The sequence below is a fragment of the Condylura cristata genome, unplaced genomic scaffold (genome assembly GCF_000260355.1).
Source record: "Condylura cristata isolate star-nosed mole 26May11 unplaced genomic scaffold, ConCri1.0 scaffold00042, whole genome shotgun sequence".
Classification (NCBI taxonomy): domain Eukaryota; kingdom Metazoa; phylum Chordata; class Mammalia; order Eulipotyphla; family Talpidae; genus Condylura; species Condylura cristata.
This window is the reverse complement of record NW_004567143.1, coordinates 530,944-543,406: the sequence shown is the minus strand read 5'-3', so window position 1 is coordinate 543,406 and position 12,463 is coordinate 530,944. Positions and strand designations below refer to the sequence as shown.

The window sequence follows — 12,463 nt, the reverse complement described above, 5'->3', positions numbered from 1 at the left end:
AAAAAAAAAAAAAATAAGGAAGGCCCAGAGGGGCACGATTCGCTGGTCACCGCGGAGGTTGTCGTGGCTCCCGGCCTTCCCGCCCCCTCCTCGGAGCGCAGAGCCCAGCGCTCGTCCAGCCCCCAGGACTGGCTGCTTCTCTGGCTGCTTCTCTGGCTGCTTCTCTTGCGAGACACTGCGGTGTTGGGAAAGGAAATGGACTTTTACTGGAAACCCGGGCAAGGTTCGGACGGTGGCGAGTGTAGTCTGGAAAACGGCTAGAAAACAATAAAATGTCCAGACCCAGGAGACCGCAAGTCCCGAGGGAGGCCCTCAGCTTTTACCTTTGGGTCCTGTGAGGTTGCAGGGATCGGTTTAAGGGGAGACCGAGAAGGGCGACCTCCAGAAGCTTGGCGGTGAGAATACATCCTGGAGACTGAGAACAGGTTGGTTGGATCTAGATGAGGCCGACGTTTGAGTGATGGGGCTCACGTTGAACAGGGTGAGGCGGCTGCAGGGTTCACAGTTGGGGCAGAGGACACGTGGAGTTTCTATTGAAAGCAAAGCCTGAGAGGAGGACTTGTGTGCCAGGTGATTTATTTGGGAAATAATCCCAGAATAACAGTAGCAGGAGCCATGAGACCAGGAGAGAAGGGTGTGTCGCACTGAGCTGTTTGCCTCTGTGGGCAAATGGGGCTCAGTTTCTCTGGGACCTCTACAAAGCTTCTAGAATATTCCTTAGGATAGCCACTTTGGTGTGTAGCCTTTGCACCTGCGCTGGGTGACAGCTCACCGCCACGTCAGGGCTGCTCCCGCGGCAATGGCGGAAGCAAGGTGTGCCCAGGATTCCAGGAAAGCCCAAAGGGCAGCCAGCCGCTGAAGTCAGAGCAGGGCCAAGGGGGAGTGAATCCGGGCACTTACCTGACCTTGGTCAGCTGGAGAAGTAAGAGAGGACAAGAGACAGACACATTTCTCAGTGCTCACCAACCTAAGGAAGACGCTCTACAGGCCTTCTCTCCACCTTCAAAAGGAGGTGTCCTTCTCCTTTGACGAAAAGGGGAGCTGAGGCCTAAGCCATTTTTTCCAAAAGGAGCTGCTTTGAAGCACCTGAGTTCCATTTCAGTTACCCCGATTGCTGAGAGACCTCTGGGAACCACAGAACGCTAGCTCAGATAGAGGCAGTTTCTGGAAGGTCCTCTGGCCTTTTTGTCCAAGACTTTAAGGCCCAAGTCAACTCAGACACCAAGTCTTGCTTGATCCTCAGGCCCCGCAGGCTGCAGCTACTATCTCTGGCTCCCAACCTGCACCCTGCACCTCCCTGCCACCTCGGGGACTCAGCTCCTTGGTTCTCTCTTCTCCCACAGCCTCTCAGGTCTCAGCATAAATGTCATGGTCGCTTTCTCAGAGAGGCCTTTGCTGTCACCAAATCTAAGTAGCTGTCACCATCGGCTCCATCATTGTTTTATTGTCATCAGAGCAATTAAGAGCTGCTGCGTTTTTTTCATCATTTATCTACCTGTTTATTGTCCTCCTTCTAAAATATTAGATCCATGAACATGGTGGCTTGTGATTTCCTTGCTGCCCTCCTGGGCTTGCCACACCGTGGCAGCTCAAGAAATGGTTTTCCTGGGAGTGTGTTTCCTTCCCTGGGCTTCCACACAGCCCCTGCTCTGTTCTGCCCAAGCTGAGTCCCGCTCTCCTCCGCAGCCGCCGAAAGCACCGTGGACCCCAATCCCACTGCTGCCTTCCAGGCCCTTGTGGATGGAGTGACCAGCTGGGATGTCCCTGGAGACTCCGTCCCCTGCGAGCTGCTTCTCACGGGAGAGGCCGCCTTCCCAGTCATGGTCAATGGCCAGGGGCAGGTGCTCATCGCCGCCTCCTACTATGGCCGTGGCCGCCTGGTGGTGGTGGCCCACGAGAGTTACCTGCTGGATGTCCGCTTGGCCCACTTTCTTCTCAATGCAGTGGGCTGGCTCTGTCCCTCATCCGGGGCTCCCGTTGGGGTGCACCCAAGCCTGGAGTCACTGGCAGACATCCTGCAGGGCTCTGGGGTGGGGGCGCAGATTCAGGGAGATCCGGGTGAGGCCCAAGGGGTTTATTGCATCAGTGCCTACGATGATACCATGCCAGCACAGCTGATCCAGTTTGTGAAAGCGGGGGGGGGCTTGCTCATCGGGGGCCAGGCCTGGCATTGGGCCAGTCAGTACGGCAGTGACAAGGTGCTGTCCAGATTCCCCGGAAACAAGGTCACCTGTGTGGCCGGAGTGTACTTCACCGACACCTACGGAGACACAGGCCAGCTCAAGGTCTCTAAGAAGGTGCCCAAAATCCCACTCCATGTCCGGTAAGTGATGCTGCCTGTGATGGTGCCTGGTGCATAAATACATTCGATTCCTCTTCTGTGACCTTCTGCTGAAAACTACAAATCAGATATAGGATCATTAAGCGCCCCAAAGCAGAAGAGGGACTGGGTCCCCATTGCCATCCCCTATAATGGCCCAAGCTCTAGTGACTCGCTCAACAAGCTGATCTCGCTTTCTGTCCCCTGAGTATGGTGCCTGGGACATGCAGAACACTTAGCAGCAGCTCCTGAACACATGAAAGGACAGATGTTCACTTGTAGCATGAACCCTGTGCCAGGCCCCACTCAGGGCAGTCCACCGTCTCGTGGCTTGTATTCTGCTGGAAAATTGGGCAGTTAAGGAGACAGACAGGGACTTCAGCAAATGTGATAAGAACCTCCAGGAAAGGAAAGCGTGATAAGCCAGTAGAGTAAAGAGAGGGTCTGGGCGGAAACTGAGCTGTCAGGCTAAGTCAGTCTGAGTTTACTGTGCAGAAGCTTCTAGATGAATGTTGCGGGAACTGAAAACCCCCAGAGTGGGTGGCAAGGGAACTTCTTTCCTCTCCCAGCGCTCCCCGACCTGTATAAGCTCTTTAAGGTACAATGGTAGACCTGAGCCTGTCACTTTTAATTTAGAAAACCACCTCACGGCTGGGAGCCCTCACACTAGGCTGCCAGTTCTGTTTCAGTGGCCCAAACCGGTGCACTTGGCCAACGCCAGCTTCCAGGGAAGGGCTGAGTACTGTCAGGGAGCACTTCAGAGCCTGAAGGAATGGTGTGCCACGAGGCATGGTGTGCACCCAGCAAGGTGGGCTCTGGGACTTCCTGCCGGGGGCTGGCCACGGGGAGGTTGCTCACAAAGTCATTGAGTCACTCCAGCCTGGCTCTGATTCTGACCGGCAGACGGTTACATTTCATCAGCTTGAATGGTTTAATTTCCTAAGTCTCTTGTCCAGCAATTTAACCTGCTTTTCTGCATCTGCATCTATGTTTTTTTTTTTTCTTCTTTGACGCTGAATCAAAGGTATGTTTTATGCTTGTGTTAACTTTTGATGATGGAAAATTTCCAACTTCTAAACTTCAAACTCTAATTCAAAGCAGAAGTGACATTCATGGAAAGATCCCCATCCTGGGATCCCCCCAACTTGCAAACTGACCAGCTCTTAGCAATCTCACTTCCTATACTGACCCCATACCATGCAATCCCATCTGTATTACAATCTGTTTCGCTCTAGGTAGAAACTCTAGTGAAAATATTACCAGAAGGCCCGTTCATTATCACACCTAGAAGAATTAGTTCATCCTTAAATGTTATCGCTCGTTTCTGTGAGTCTTACTTTTTCCTCTAGGTCTGTTGAGGTTGGTATTTAGGTTGCTTGACGTGTCTTTGATGTCTTATATGTGAGTTTCCCTTCTAGCCCCTTCTTTCTTGCTGTTCTCTAGCAGTGGTCAGGAGAGCTAGAGACTTTGTCCTGATGGATTCTTTTCGTCTGAATCCTGCTGGTTCCATCCCTATGGTGCCCTTGAATACATCTCTTCCTTCCCTGTAGTTCCTGTTGTAAATACAAACCTCAAGATTTCACAATCTCTACTTCCCATCAGAAGCAGAGGTCTGCAAGCAACCTCTGTGCCCACGCAGATTTCTCTTTCCTCTGAGCTGGTTTCAGTGCCTTGCTAACAGACTGCGGTCCCTCTGTCCTTCCTACCTGTTGCTTTGCAGGTGTGGGGAGGATCTCAGGCAGGACCAGCAGCAGCTCCTGGAAGGGGTCTCCGAGCTGGACATCGAGACGGGGGGCATCCCCTCACAGCTGCTGGTGCACGGGGCGCTGGCCTTCCCTCTGGGGCTGGATGCCTCACTTGGCTGCTTCCTGGCGGCCGCCCGCTATGGCCGGGGCCGTGTGATCCTGGCTGCCCACGAGGGCCTGCTCGTCACTCCCAAGTTGGAGCATTTCTTGCTCAATGCTGTGCGCTGGCTGACAGCTGGCCGGACAGGCAAAATTGGGGTGCACTCCAGCCTTCCGGAACTGTGCGTGCTGGCGTCGGGGCACAACCTGCCATGCAGCCTGCAGTCCCAGCTCACTGGGGACTTGCAGGTCTACTGCTGCAATGCCTACAGCGCCGAGGAGGCCCAGCGGCTGCAGGAGTTTGTGGCCGAGGGCGGGGGCTTGCTGATCGGGGGCCAGTGCTGGTGGTGGGCCTCGCAGAACAAGGGCCTCTCGGCTCTGGCCAGCTTCCCCGGGAACATCATCCTCAACCGCTTTGGCCTCAGCATCCTCCCTCAGACCCTCCACCCGGGCTGCTTCCCTGCCCCCAGCCCCGAGATGCACAGCTACCACTTCCGCCGGGCGCTGTCTCAACTCCAGGCCGCCCTGAGCCACCAGGCAGGGGAGGTGCCGAAGAGCTGGCTGGCAAGGCTGCGGGTGGATGTCACGGGCTTCCTCCAGATCCCCGCAGCTGGGGTCCCGGCTTACTCGTCCCTGCACCGACTGCTGAGGAAGACGCTGGGCCAGTCCGGCCTGCCGGCCGTGGGCAAGGAAAACCCCGTGGCCGGTGACTCCCGCGAGGCTGTCATCCTCTGTCTGGCCACGGAGCTGGCCCGCGCCGGCACTGACTGCTCCACGCTGGCACAGGGCCTGGGAGGCTGTGGCTGCAATCCCAGCTGGCTCCCGTCTGAAGACCCCGTCACGCTGGAGATTGACGGAAACAACCCAGGTATAAAATAGGAGCGTGTGCCCGGCCCTGGGGGACGGTGGGGTCGCTGGATCCAGGGACTCTCAGCAGGATGGGGGGCCGGGCCCAACGTGGGTTGAGGAGGGCTGAGTGCCGGGAGCCTGGAGGAGTTGGAGAGATGAAGGGGGACACTGAGGGTCCCCGCAGAGTGGGATCAGGTGGGGGAAGGACTCATCCCTTCCTGTGCCTTTGTCAGGCCACGGTGATTCCTGGGTCAGCACCGGACGCTACCTGCTGAATGGACAGAGTGCGGAAATCTCCTTGCTGTCTGAGGCTGCAGCTTCTGCTGGGCTGAGGGTAAGGCCACACTGCTGCAGCGAGCACCCCAAGCCCTACAGCAGCTGGGCTCAGTCCTCCAGTATAGGTCAGGGGGGTGGTGCCCATTTTACAGAATTCGCAGGGAAGCAGCAGGAATTTGGGGGGCTAAGGGAGTGGCCGTCGAGGTCCGTGCTCCTGACAGCGGAGCTCGGTGCTCAGCCCACGTGAGGGGCTGTTCACCTGCCGCCAGGAAGCCCGAGTGCCTGGCACATCCAGAACCGCACCTGCTTCCCCGCTGCCCACGGTCCTGGGTTTCACCTGTGCGCTGACCCTGACGAGCACATTTAGTTGACGCCACGGACACGCGGCACTGCTTGCAGAATTAGCCCTCCCAGCCAGGGGCTGACGCTCACTTTCCACCACTCTGCATCAGGTGCACCCCACCCGGAGCTCACTCACATGAACCCCCAGTCCCCAGGAAGGGACCTCTGAACGGGGTCGGGGGAGAAGGGAAGAGGGGGGCACCCCCGCACCTGCGCCTCCCGCCTGAGCGCAAAGGCAGGAAAGGACCGAGCACAGGCATCAGCCCTGACTGGAGTCCTGACGCAGGGCCCAGGGCTCGGCCAGACGGGGCACCTCGGGGCCCAGCAGCACCAGCCTCGACCCACGTGGGCTGCTCAGTGGCGCAGTGCATGTGGCTGTGGGTGCTTACTGTCCACCATGCATCGCTCAGAGAAAGGGAAGCTGGCATGTTGGCAGTGCCCCCGAGCCCCACGCACTCCCCGGGGCTCGGTCCTCCCACACCTGCAGGTCCAGATTGGCTGCCACACCGACGACTTGACGGAGGCCAGAGAGCTGTCCCGAGCGCCCGTGGTGACCCACCAGTGCTGTATGGACAGGACCCAGGTGTCAGTCTCCTGCCTCTGGGGTGGCCTTCTCTACATTGTCGTGCCCAAGCACAGCCAGCTGGGCCCCGTGCTTGTCACCATCAAGAACTCGGTGCCTGCCCCTTACTACAAACTGGGTGAGTGGCCAGAAGCTGAGGGAAGCGGGCACTGGGGGTGAGTGGTGATTGAGGGCTCAGGAGGGAGGGACAGGGGCCAGCGGGCAGAGGAGGACAGGCTGGTGGCCGTGGAGGCAGACACAGACACCCTGTGTCTCGAGACCTCGGGCAGATCAGCGGCAGGATCTGGGAACCGAGAGACGCCAGCTCACGCTCCTGGCGTCCTCCTGCAGTGCACGCTGAAGTTGTCAACCCAGAGGCAGTTGGGGAAGTGGGGGCGAGCTTCTGTGACTCTCCCCGCAGGGAAGACGCCCCTGGAGGCCTGGAGGCGCTGCGTCCAGATGAGCCCAGCGCCCTGGGGGGAGCTGGCCACAGACAACATCATCCTGACGGTGCCAGCTGAAAACCTGCGGGGCCTGGAGGACCCGGGGCCCGTGCTGCGCGTCTGGGACGAGATGATGCGGGCGATCGCCAGGCTGGGTGCCCAGCCGTTCCCCTTCCGCCGCCCGGAGCGGATTGTCGCTGACGTGCAGATCTCAGCGGGTGCGTGACCCCCAGCAAGCGTCTCCCAGCCGGTGGGGGTGGCCTCGCTTTTCAAAAAACGCTAAGACGTAATCTCGCCAGTAAAAGCAAAGGAAAAGAGACAGAAAAGACACGGACCTGGGTGGGAGAGCAAAAATGCCCAGGTGGGAACAGGTGCATCATTCACAGCGCCGAGGCGAGGTTGTGCCCAGCCAAGGCACCAGCTCAGAGCCTGGGTGCCGGGAGTCTGCCGAGGCTTGGGGGTGCTTTTCAGGGACAGCTGGAGCAGGACTATTGCCTTCGCATATATGTTAGCGTTAGTGATGAAAAGAGTCAAAAATTTGTGCTGAGTATTGAGTGGTTTGGAGGAGACAAAGGCTTAATCCAAGGAAAAATAAGGAAGTCTGGTTCTGATGTGGTGAAATGGCTCTAGACTTGTTTTCTTTTCTTTCAAGACTTATTTTATTTATTTATATATACAAGAGCTGGAGTGCAGGCCAGAGGTTGGGGGGTGCAGTTAGAGGATCCACCGAAGACAGAGCGGGGAGCAGAACAGGCAGATCTACTGAAGTGCACTGCTGAGGGGAGCAGCGGGCGGGTCAGGAGAGGTCTGCCGCGCCCTTGGGTCAGCTCCCCCGCCGGGGGATCGAACTTGTGCTGCAGTGGCAGCTGATAGTCTCAGCGTGCTGAGCCCTGAGCTCTTGTGCACCAGGGAGGCTCTGAACTTGTTTTCTTACCTGTAAGGAAGCACAGGGTTACAGAACATAAAACTGGACAGCAGGAGAGGGAGTGACGCTGCTCTAGCCGCCAGGACCTCAAACCCGGACCCAGGGCATGATGTCACGGATGCACATGCAGCAAACTCATGCCAAGTGTCGGCTGCACCAGGGAGGCTGTGGGCGATGTGTGCACGTCCTTCAGGGCCAGCACGAGGGGTGGCGTGACCCCGAGTGAGGACTCAGGCTCCTTGCCATGTATCTCCCGGGCACCCCGGAGCTTCCAAACCAGTCAGGGCGTGCAGGGTGGTGAGGGAAGCTGCGTGATGGAGAGGAGGGTAGGGAACTGGGCTGGATGGACCCTTCCTCAGGCCTGCTCTTCCTTCTGCGTCCCCAGGCTGGATGCACTCGGGCTACCCCATCATGTGCCACCTGCAGTCCGTCCAGGAGCTCATCAGTGAGACACACATGAGAAGGGAAGGTCTCTGGGGTCCCATCCACGAGCTCGGCCACAACCAGCAGCAACACGGGTGGGAGTTCCCCCCTCACACCACTGAGGCCACGTGCAACCTCTGGTCAGTCTGTGTGCACGAGACGGTCCTGGGCATCCCCAGGGCCCAGGCCCACCCAGATCTGAGCCTTCCGGAACGAGAGAAGAGGTTGAAAACCTACCTGAGCAAGGGAGCCTGCCTGAGTGACTGGGACGTTTGGACGGCGCTGGAAACCTACCTCCAGGTACTGAGCGCAGGAAGGGGCGGCAGCCCCCCTGGCACAGAGCCTCCTTGGGCTCTGCGGCTCCTCCGTCCCCAGCAGCCTGGTAGGAAGGGCCGCGGTGGCCGCCGCCCGTGGACACGAGACACTCGGCTATGTGTGGAGCGTCTCAGGGGAGGCAGCTGTACGAGGGAGGTGATCACACCTGTCCTGCTTAGCTCCCTTGATTTTGTGAAGATAAGTAAGAGGAAGTGGAAAATATTATGGAAAACATGTCCACAGCGATTGGCCCAGGGGGTGAGGACAGAGCTCTGGGGTCGTCATGCCCAAGACTGTCAGCGTCACCCACTGGTTTATGTTTTAAAAGATTAGTTTATTTATGTACATAAGAGTTGGGCTACAGGCCAGAGAGGCAGGGGTGAGAGGACTCCCTAGAGACAGAGTGGGGAGCAGAACAGGTGGATCTACTGAAAACCACTACTGAGGGGAGACCGAAGAGGTCTCCTGTGCCCTGTGGGTCACTCCCTGGCCGGGGATCGAACTCGTGCCACCGTGGCTGCCGACAGCCTCATAGTGCTGAGACTCAACCCCTTGAGCGGCCAGGACTTCCCACCCACGAGTTCTGTCTTGTCCCCTCAGAAATGCTCCGGAAATGCTCGTTGTTTTGCTTGGTTGTTCATGGCCCTTGCTTGATGGGTCACATCCTGCCAAGCAACCAGTCCACAAGGAGGTGGCACAGGAGAGGAATCTGTTTGAACCCACGGTGGTTGTAGAGCACATAACTAACCCACCAACAGGAGAGCTTCATGGCCCTGAAGTTGTCCCCTCGCTGTGAACACAAGAGCACAAGGCCCAGCCCCCAATGCTGCCCTGAGTGTTAACATCTTCAAGGTGTCAAACCTGTGCCCTCTCAGAGCACCTGGGAGGCCGGCCCGGCCCTGAAGCCGGTGTGAGCAGCCCACCCAGGCCAGCGCCCTTAAGGGGTCACGCACCAACGTCAAGCCCCAGACATTGCCCTTCCTTGCCCTCACGGATCCTTTTCTTCTTTCTTTCATTTTCTCAAAGTGAATAAGACAGCCCAGCCTGTGAGATCCTTTGCATTTCCTGGGTTCTAGATTCTTACTGAGCCAGTCTGAGGCTCTAGCGGGAAGGCCCTGAAGTGCGTCCCCACCTGCCCACACAGAAGGGAGCCTGAGTGTCCCTGTGCCGAAGCTTCCGTGGTATCGGCCTGCGTCTCAGGACCCAGCAACACCTCTGATCCCTCCTCCCGGCTCCTCCCGCTGCTGCCTTAATTCTTGTCTACTCCAGCTCCCTCTGCTTGTTCTGGCACCTCACCCCTCCTACAACCAGGCTTCCACACCACTTCCTAGAGAACTTGAAGATTCCACACTCAAAACTCAAGCATTCTCCTCCCACGCAGGATAAAGTCCACCCTGCTCTCCAGGGTGTGGAAGGGCGCGGCCCACCTGCAGCTCCTGTCTGCAGCCCTGTACCCTCCCCCATTGTCACCCTGCAGGTCACCAGCCTGCCCCCCGCCCCCACTGCCCCGCACCCGCCTTGCTGTTCCAGCCTCGGGGCCTCCGTCTCCCCCTTCTGCTGCTGAGACACGCTTGTCCCTCACCTGCCGAGTCACTGTCAAAATCCAGCTCATCTGCCTCCAACACCGTCTCCTTCCAAAGCCAACTGTCAGTCAGTCATGTCCATACCTGTCTCTCCACGATGGGTGACCTCTGGATGGACAAAGAGCTCTTTATTGATTTTTCCAGGATACCTGGCATGGTGGATAGTTAATAATAAGTGTTACCAGTGTAATAGCTGCTTAATTTGTTAATGAATTAATTACTAATTAATTGCTGATGCTACTAATTCATTACTAATAACTGGTTAACTAATAGCCAGGTAAGAAAGTAGCCAAGCAGTGAGGCCACCTGGGGGGAGTGAGGTTCCATCAAGGGGTGCTTGATCAGAGGTGTCTTCTGCCTCCGTTTTCAGACCCAGATGCACAGAATTCTCCCCCATAAGAGGGGGCGGGCCAGGAGACGCCAAGGGCCCTGGTATTCTCCCCCATAAAGAGGGGGTGGGCCAGGAGACGCCAAGGGCCCTGGGCACGGCGCTTCCTGCCCGGCTCAGGTGAGAGCCTCTCTCCAAAGAACAGGAGCCTGCTTCTTTGTGATTTTGCCTCAGAGGCGTTTCCACAGCAAAGTGATGGTCTCGAGAAAACCCCAGGTGTGAGGTGGCTATCAGAAAGCAAGGATTTTATGAGTCTGCAGAGCATAAGGAGTGTCCAGCTTTGGGGGTACCAGTCGGCCAACCATGGCAGGCGGGAGGAGTCCCGTCCTGGCCTAACCTGTCTGAGACCCAGCGAGACACTTAGATCTGGGTGCCACCGTTGCTTTGAAAGCTCCTCCTCCACCGGCTCATTCATTGAGCACGGACATTGGGGTCCCCGGGATCTAGATTCAGGGGCTTCATGGCCGAGAGTTGGCACGAGCCAATGTGTCTTTACATGCAGAAGACGGGGGCAAAGAGCAGGAGGGAAGCGAATGAACCAAGTTGCTGGTGAATACGGTGTGGTGCCCTCTTCAGAAAACATGGCCGCCACCTGCCCCTTCTTGCTCTCCCAGCTCCAGGAAGCGTTAGGGTGCGAGCAGGCCCCTCACTAAGCTTAGGAAAAAGGAAACTATAACCCAGAGTAACTGCTATTTATCGAGAACCTCCTAGAAAGTTATACAAGCACAGACCCCGCCCCTGAGCGAGGCAGGCGTCTCCTGCCCGTGGGTGGGGCGAGTGTCTCAGGGCACAGGAGAGGCTCACCGAGGAGAATGAAATCCGAGTTAAAAGCCGCTGGTAGCTGAGGTTACCGGGGAGCCTTCTGTGTGTGGGGGGAAGGGGGGGCTGCCTTCTGCACGCCAGCTCTCATCCACCCCTTCTCTGTCCTGCAGCTGCAGGAAGCCTTTGGGTGGGAGCCGTTCACCCAGCTGTTTGCCGAGTACCAGACACTCCCCAACCTGCCCAATGACAATGCGAAGAAGATGAACCTGTGGGTGCAGAAATTCTCTACCAAAGTGCAGAAGAATCTAGCTCCTTTCTTTGAGTCCTGGGGCTGGCCTGTCCAGAAGGAGGTGGCCGAGAGCCTGGCCTGCCTGCCTGTGTGGCAGGAGAACCCCATGCGGGCCTACGCTCCCCCCAAGGGTGCCCAGCCAGGCGGGAGGGGCTCCTGCCCTTGAATTCTGCAGCCTGTTTCCCACCTCCAACCTTCTTCAGGAAGGTCGTTAAGGCCCTAAGAGGAGCCAACTTCCCCAGGAATATGCCCTTGTGCCTCACAGACACGTTTTTCTCTGCCTACACTGTTGCATTCACCAAGACGCGCTTCGCCTTCCTCGGCTGCTGGCTTCCATCTTGGCTTCTTGAGGTCTCGTGGGATCGAGTGGAGACCAAGGGTGATGGTGACAATCAGATACCAGCTCTTTGCCCTGCTGGCGCGAGCCAGGCTCCCGGTTTCTTCTGTTGGCTGATAGCGAGTAGGGTTGAGCCTGGACCCAGCTTCGGCGCTAAGAAATTTACTCAGCCTCCTGACTTCTTTGAGCGTGTTGGAACCTCACTGCACCCACGGCGGGGTCACCTTTGGTTCTGCCCCATCCACGGTGGCCTGTCCGTCTAGTGGAGAGTGGGCACCCTGAAAATTGACCCTGCCTTCAGGACTGACCTCCTTGGGGTTATCAGTCCTCGTGTGGGCTGTCTCATGAATGCCTTTCCCTACAGGGCCCTGGTAACCATGGGGGGCACTTCGCCTGTCTTTCAGCCTTTCTTCCACCTCTGGGAGGATCCAATGTAAGCTCAAAAGGCTGTTGTGAACTCTGAGTGGCTGTTAGGTTTGGCATTCTGGGTGTATCTGGACTTTCGACCAGAGGCCACGCCAATGTCTGTCATGTTCACAGGCCTATTTATTCTCAGCACAATAAAAGCAACATACTTCTCTGGTGATCATGGTATTGAGCCTTGCTAAATGTCCGCAGCAGCCAGACTGGGGGATCCCTGCTTCGGGCAGCTTCGCCCTGGAGTGATATCACTGGGTATGCAGCCCCAGGTAACCCACCATCCTGAACCTGCCACCCAGCATCTCCTGAACTTTCTCATTCTGTCATTCCAAGCCGCCCCTATGCTGGCTCCATGGAATTCCCATCAGAGATTCATCTCTGGAAT

At 57.3% G+C, this 12,463-nt stretch overlaps 1 protein-coding gene across 1 annotated transcript; it reads left to right on the top strand.

The window, feature by feature from the left end:
- Window positions 1-799: 799 nt before the first annotated feature.
- On the top strand, window positions 800-12,238 carry LOC101625590 (TRPM8 channel-associated factor 2-like). Its single transcript, XM_012733840.1, has 8 exons — window positions 800-815; window positions 1,687-2,323; window positions 4,041-5,032; window positions 5,247-5,347; window positions 6,119-6,332; window positions 6,615-6,854; window positions 7,947-8,284; window positions 11,203-12,238. The coding sequence occupies exons 1-8, from the start codon at window positions 800-802 to the stop codon at window positions 11,485-11,487; spliced, it is 2,823 nt and encodes a 940-aa protein (XP_012589294.1). The 3' UTR covers window positions 11,488-12,238.
- The last annotated feature ends 225 nt before the right edge of the window (window positions 12,239-12,463 follow it).

What these genes read in the sequence shown, in the direction of transcription:
- LOC101625590 (XM_012733840.1), top strand. An exon ending in GATTGACGGAAACAACCCAG is followed by an intron (nt 5,033 to 5,246) that starts GTATAAAATAGG and finishes TGCCTTTGTCAG; the next exon opens with GCCACGGTGATTCCTGGGTC. An exon ending in TGCCCCTTACTACAAACTGG is followed by an intron (nt 6,333 to 6,614) that starts GTGAGTGGCCAG and finishes CTCTCCCCGCAG; the next exon opens with GGAAGACGCCCCTGGAGGCC.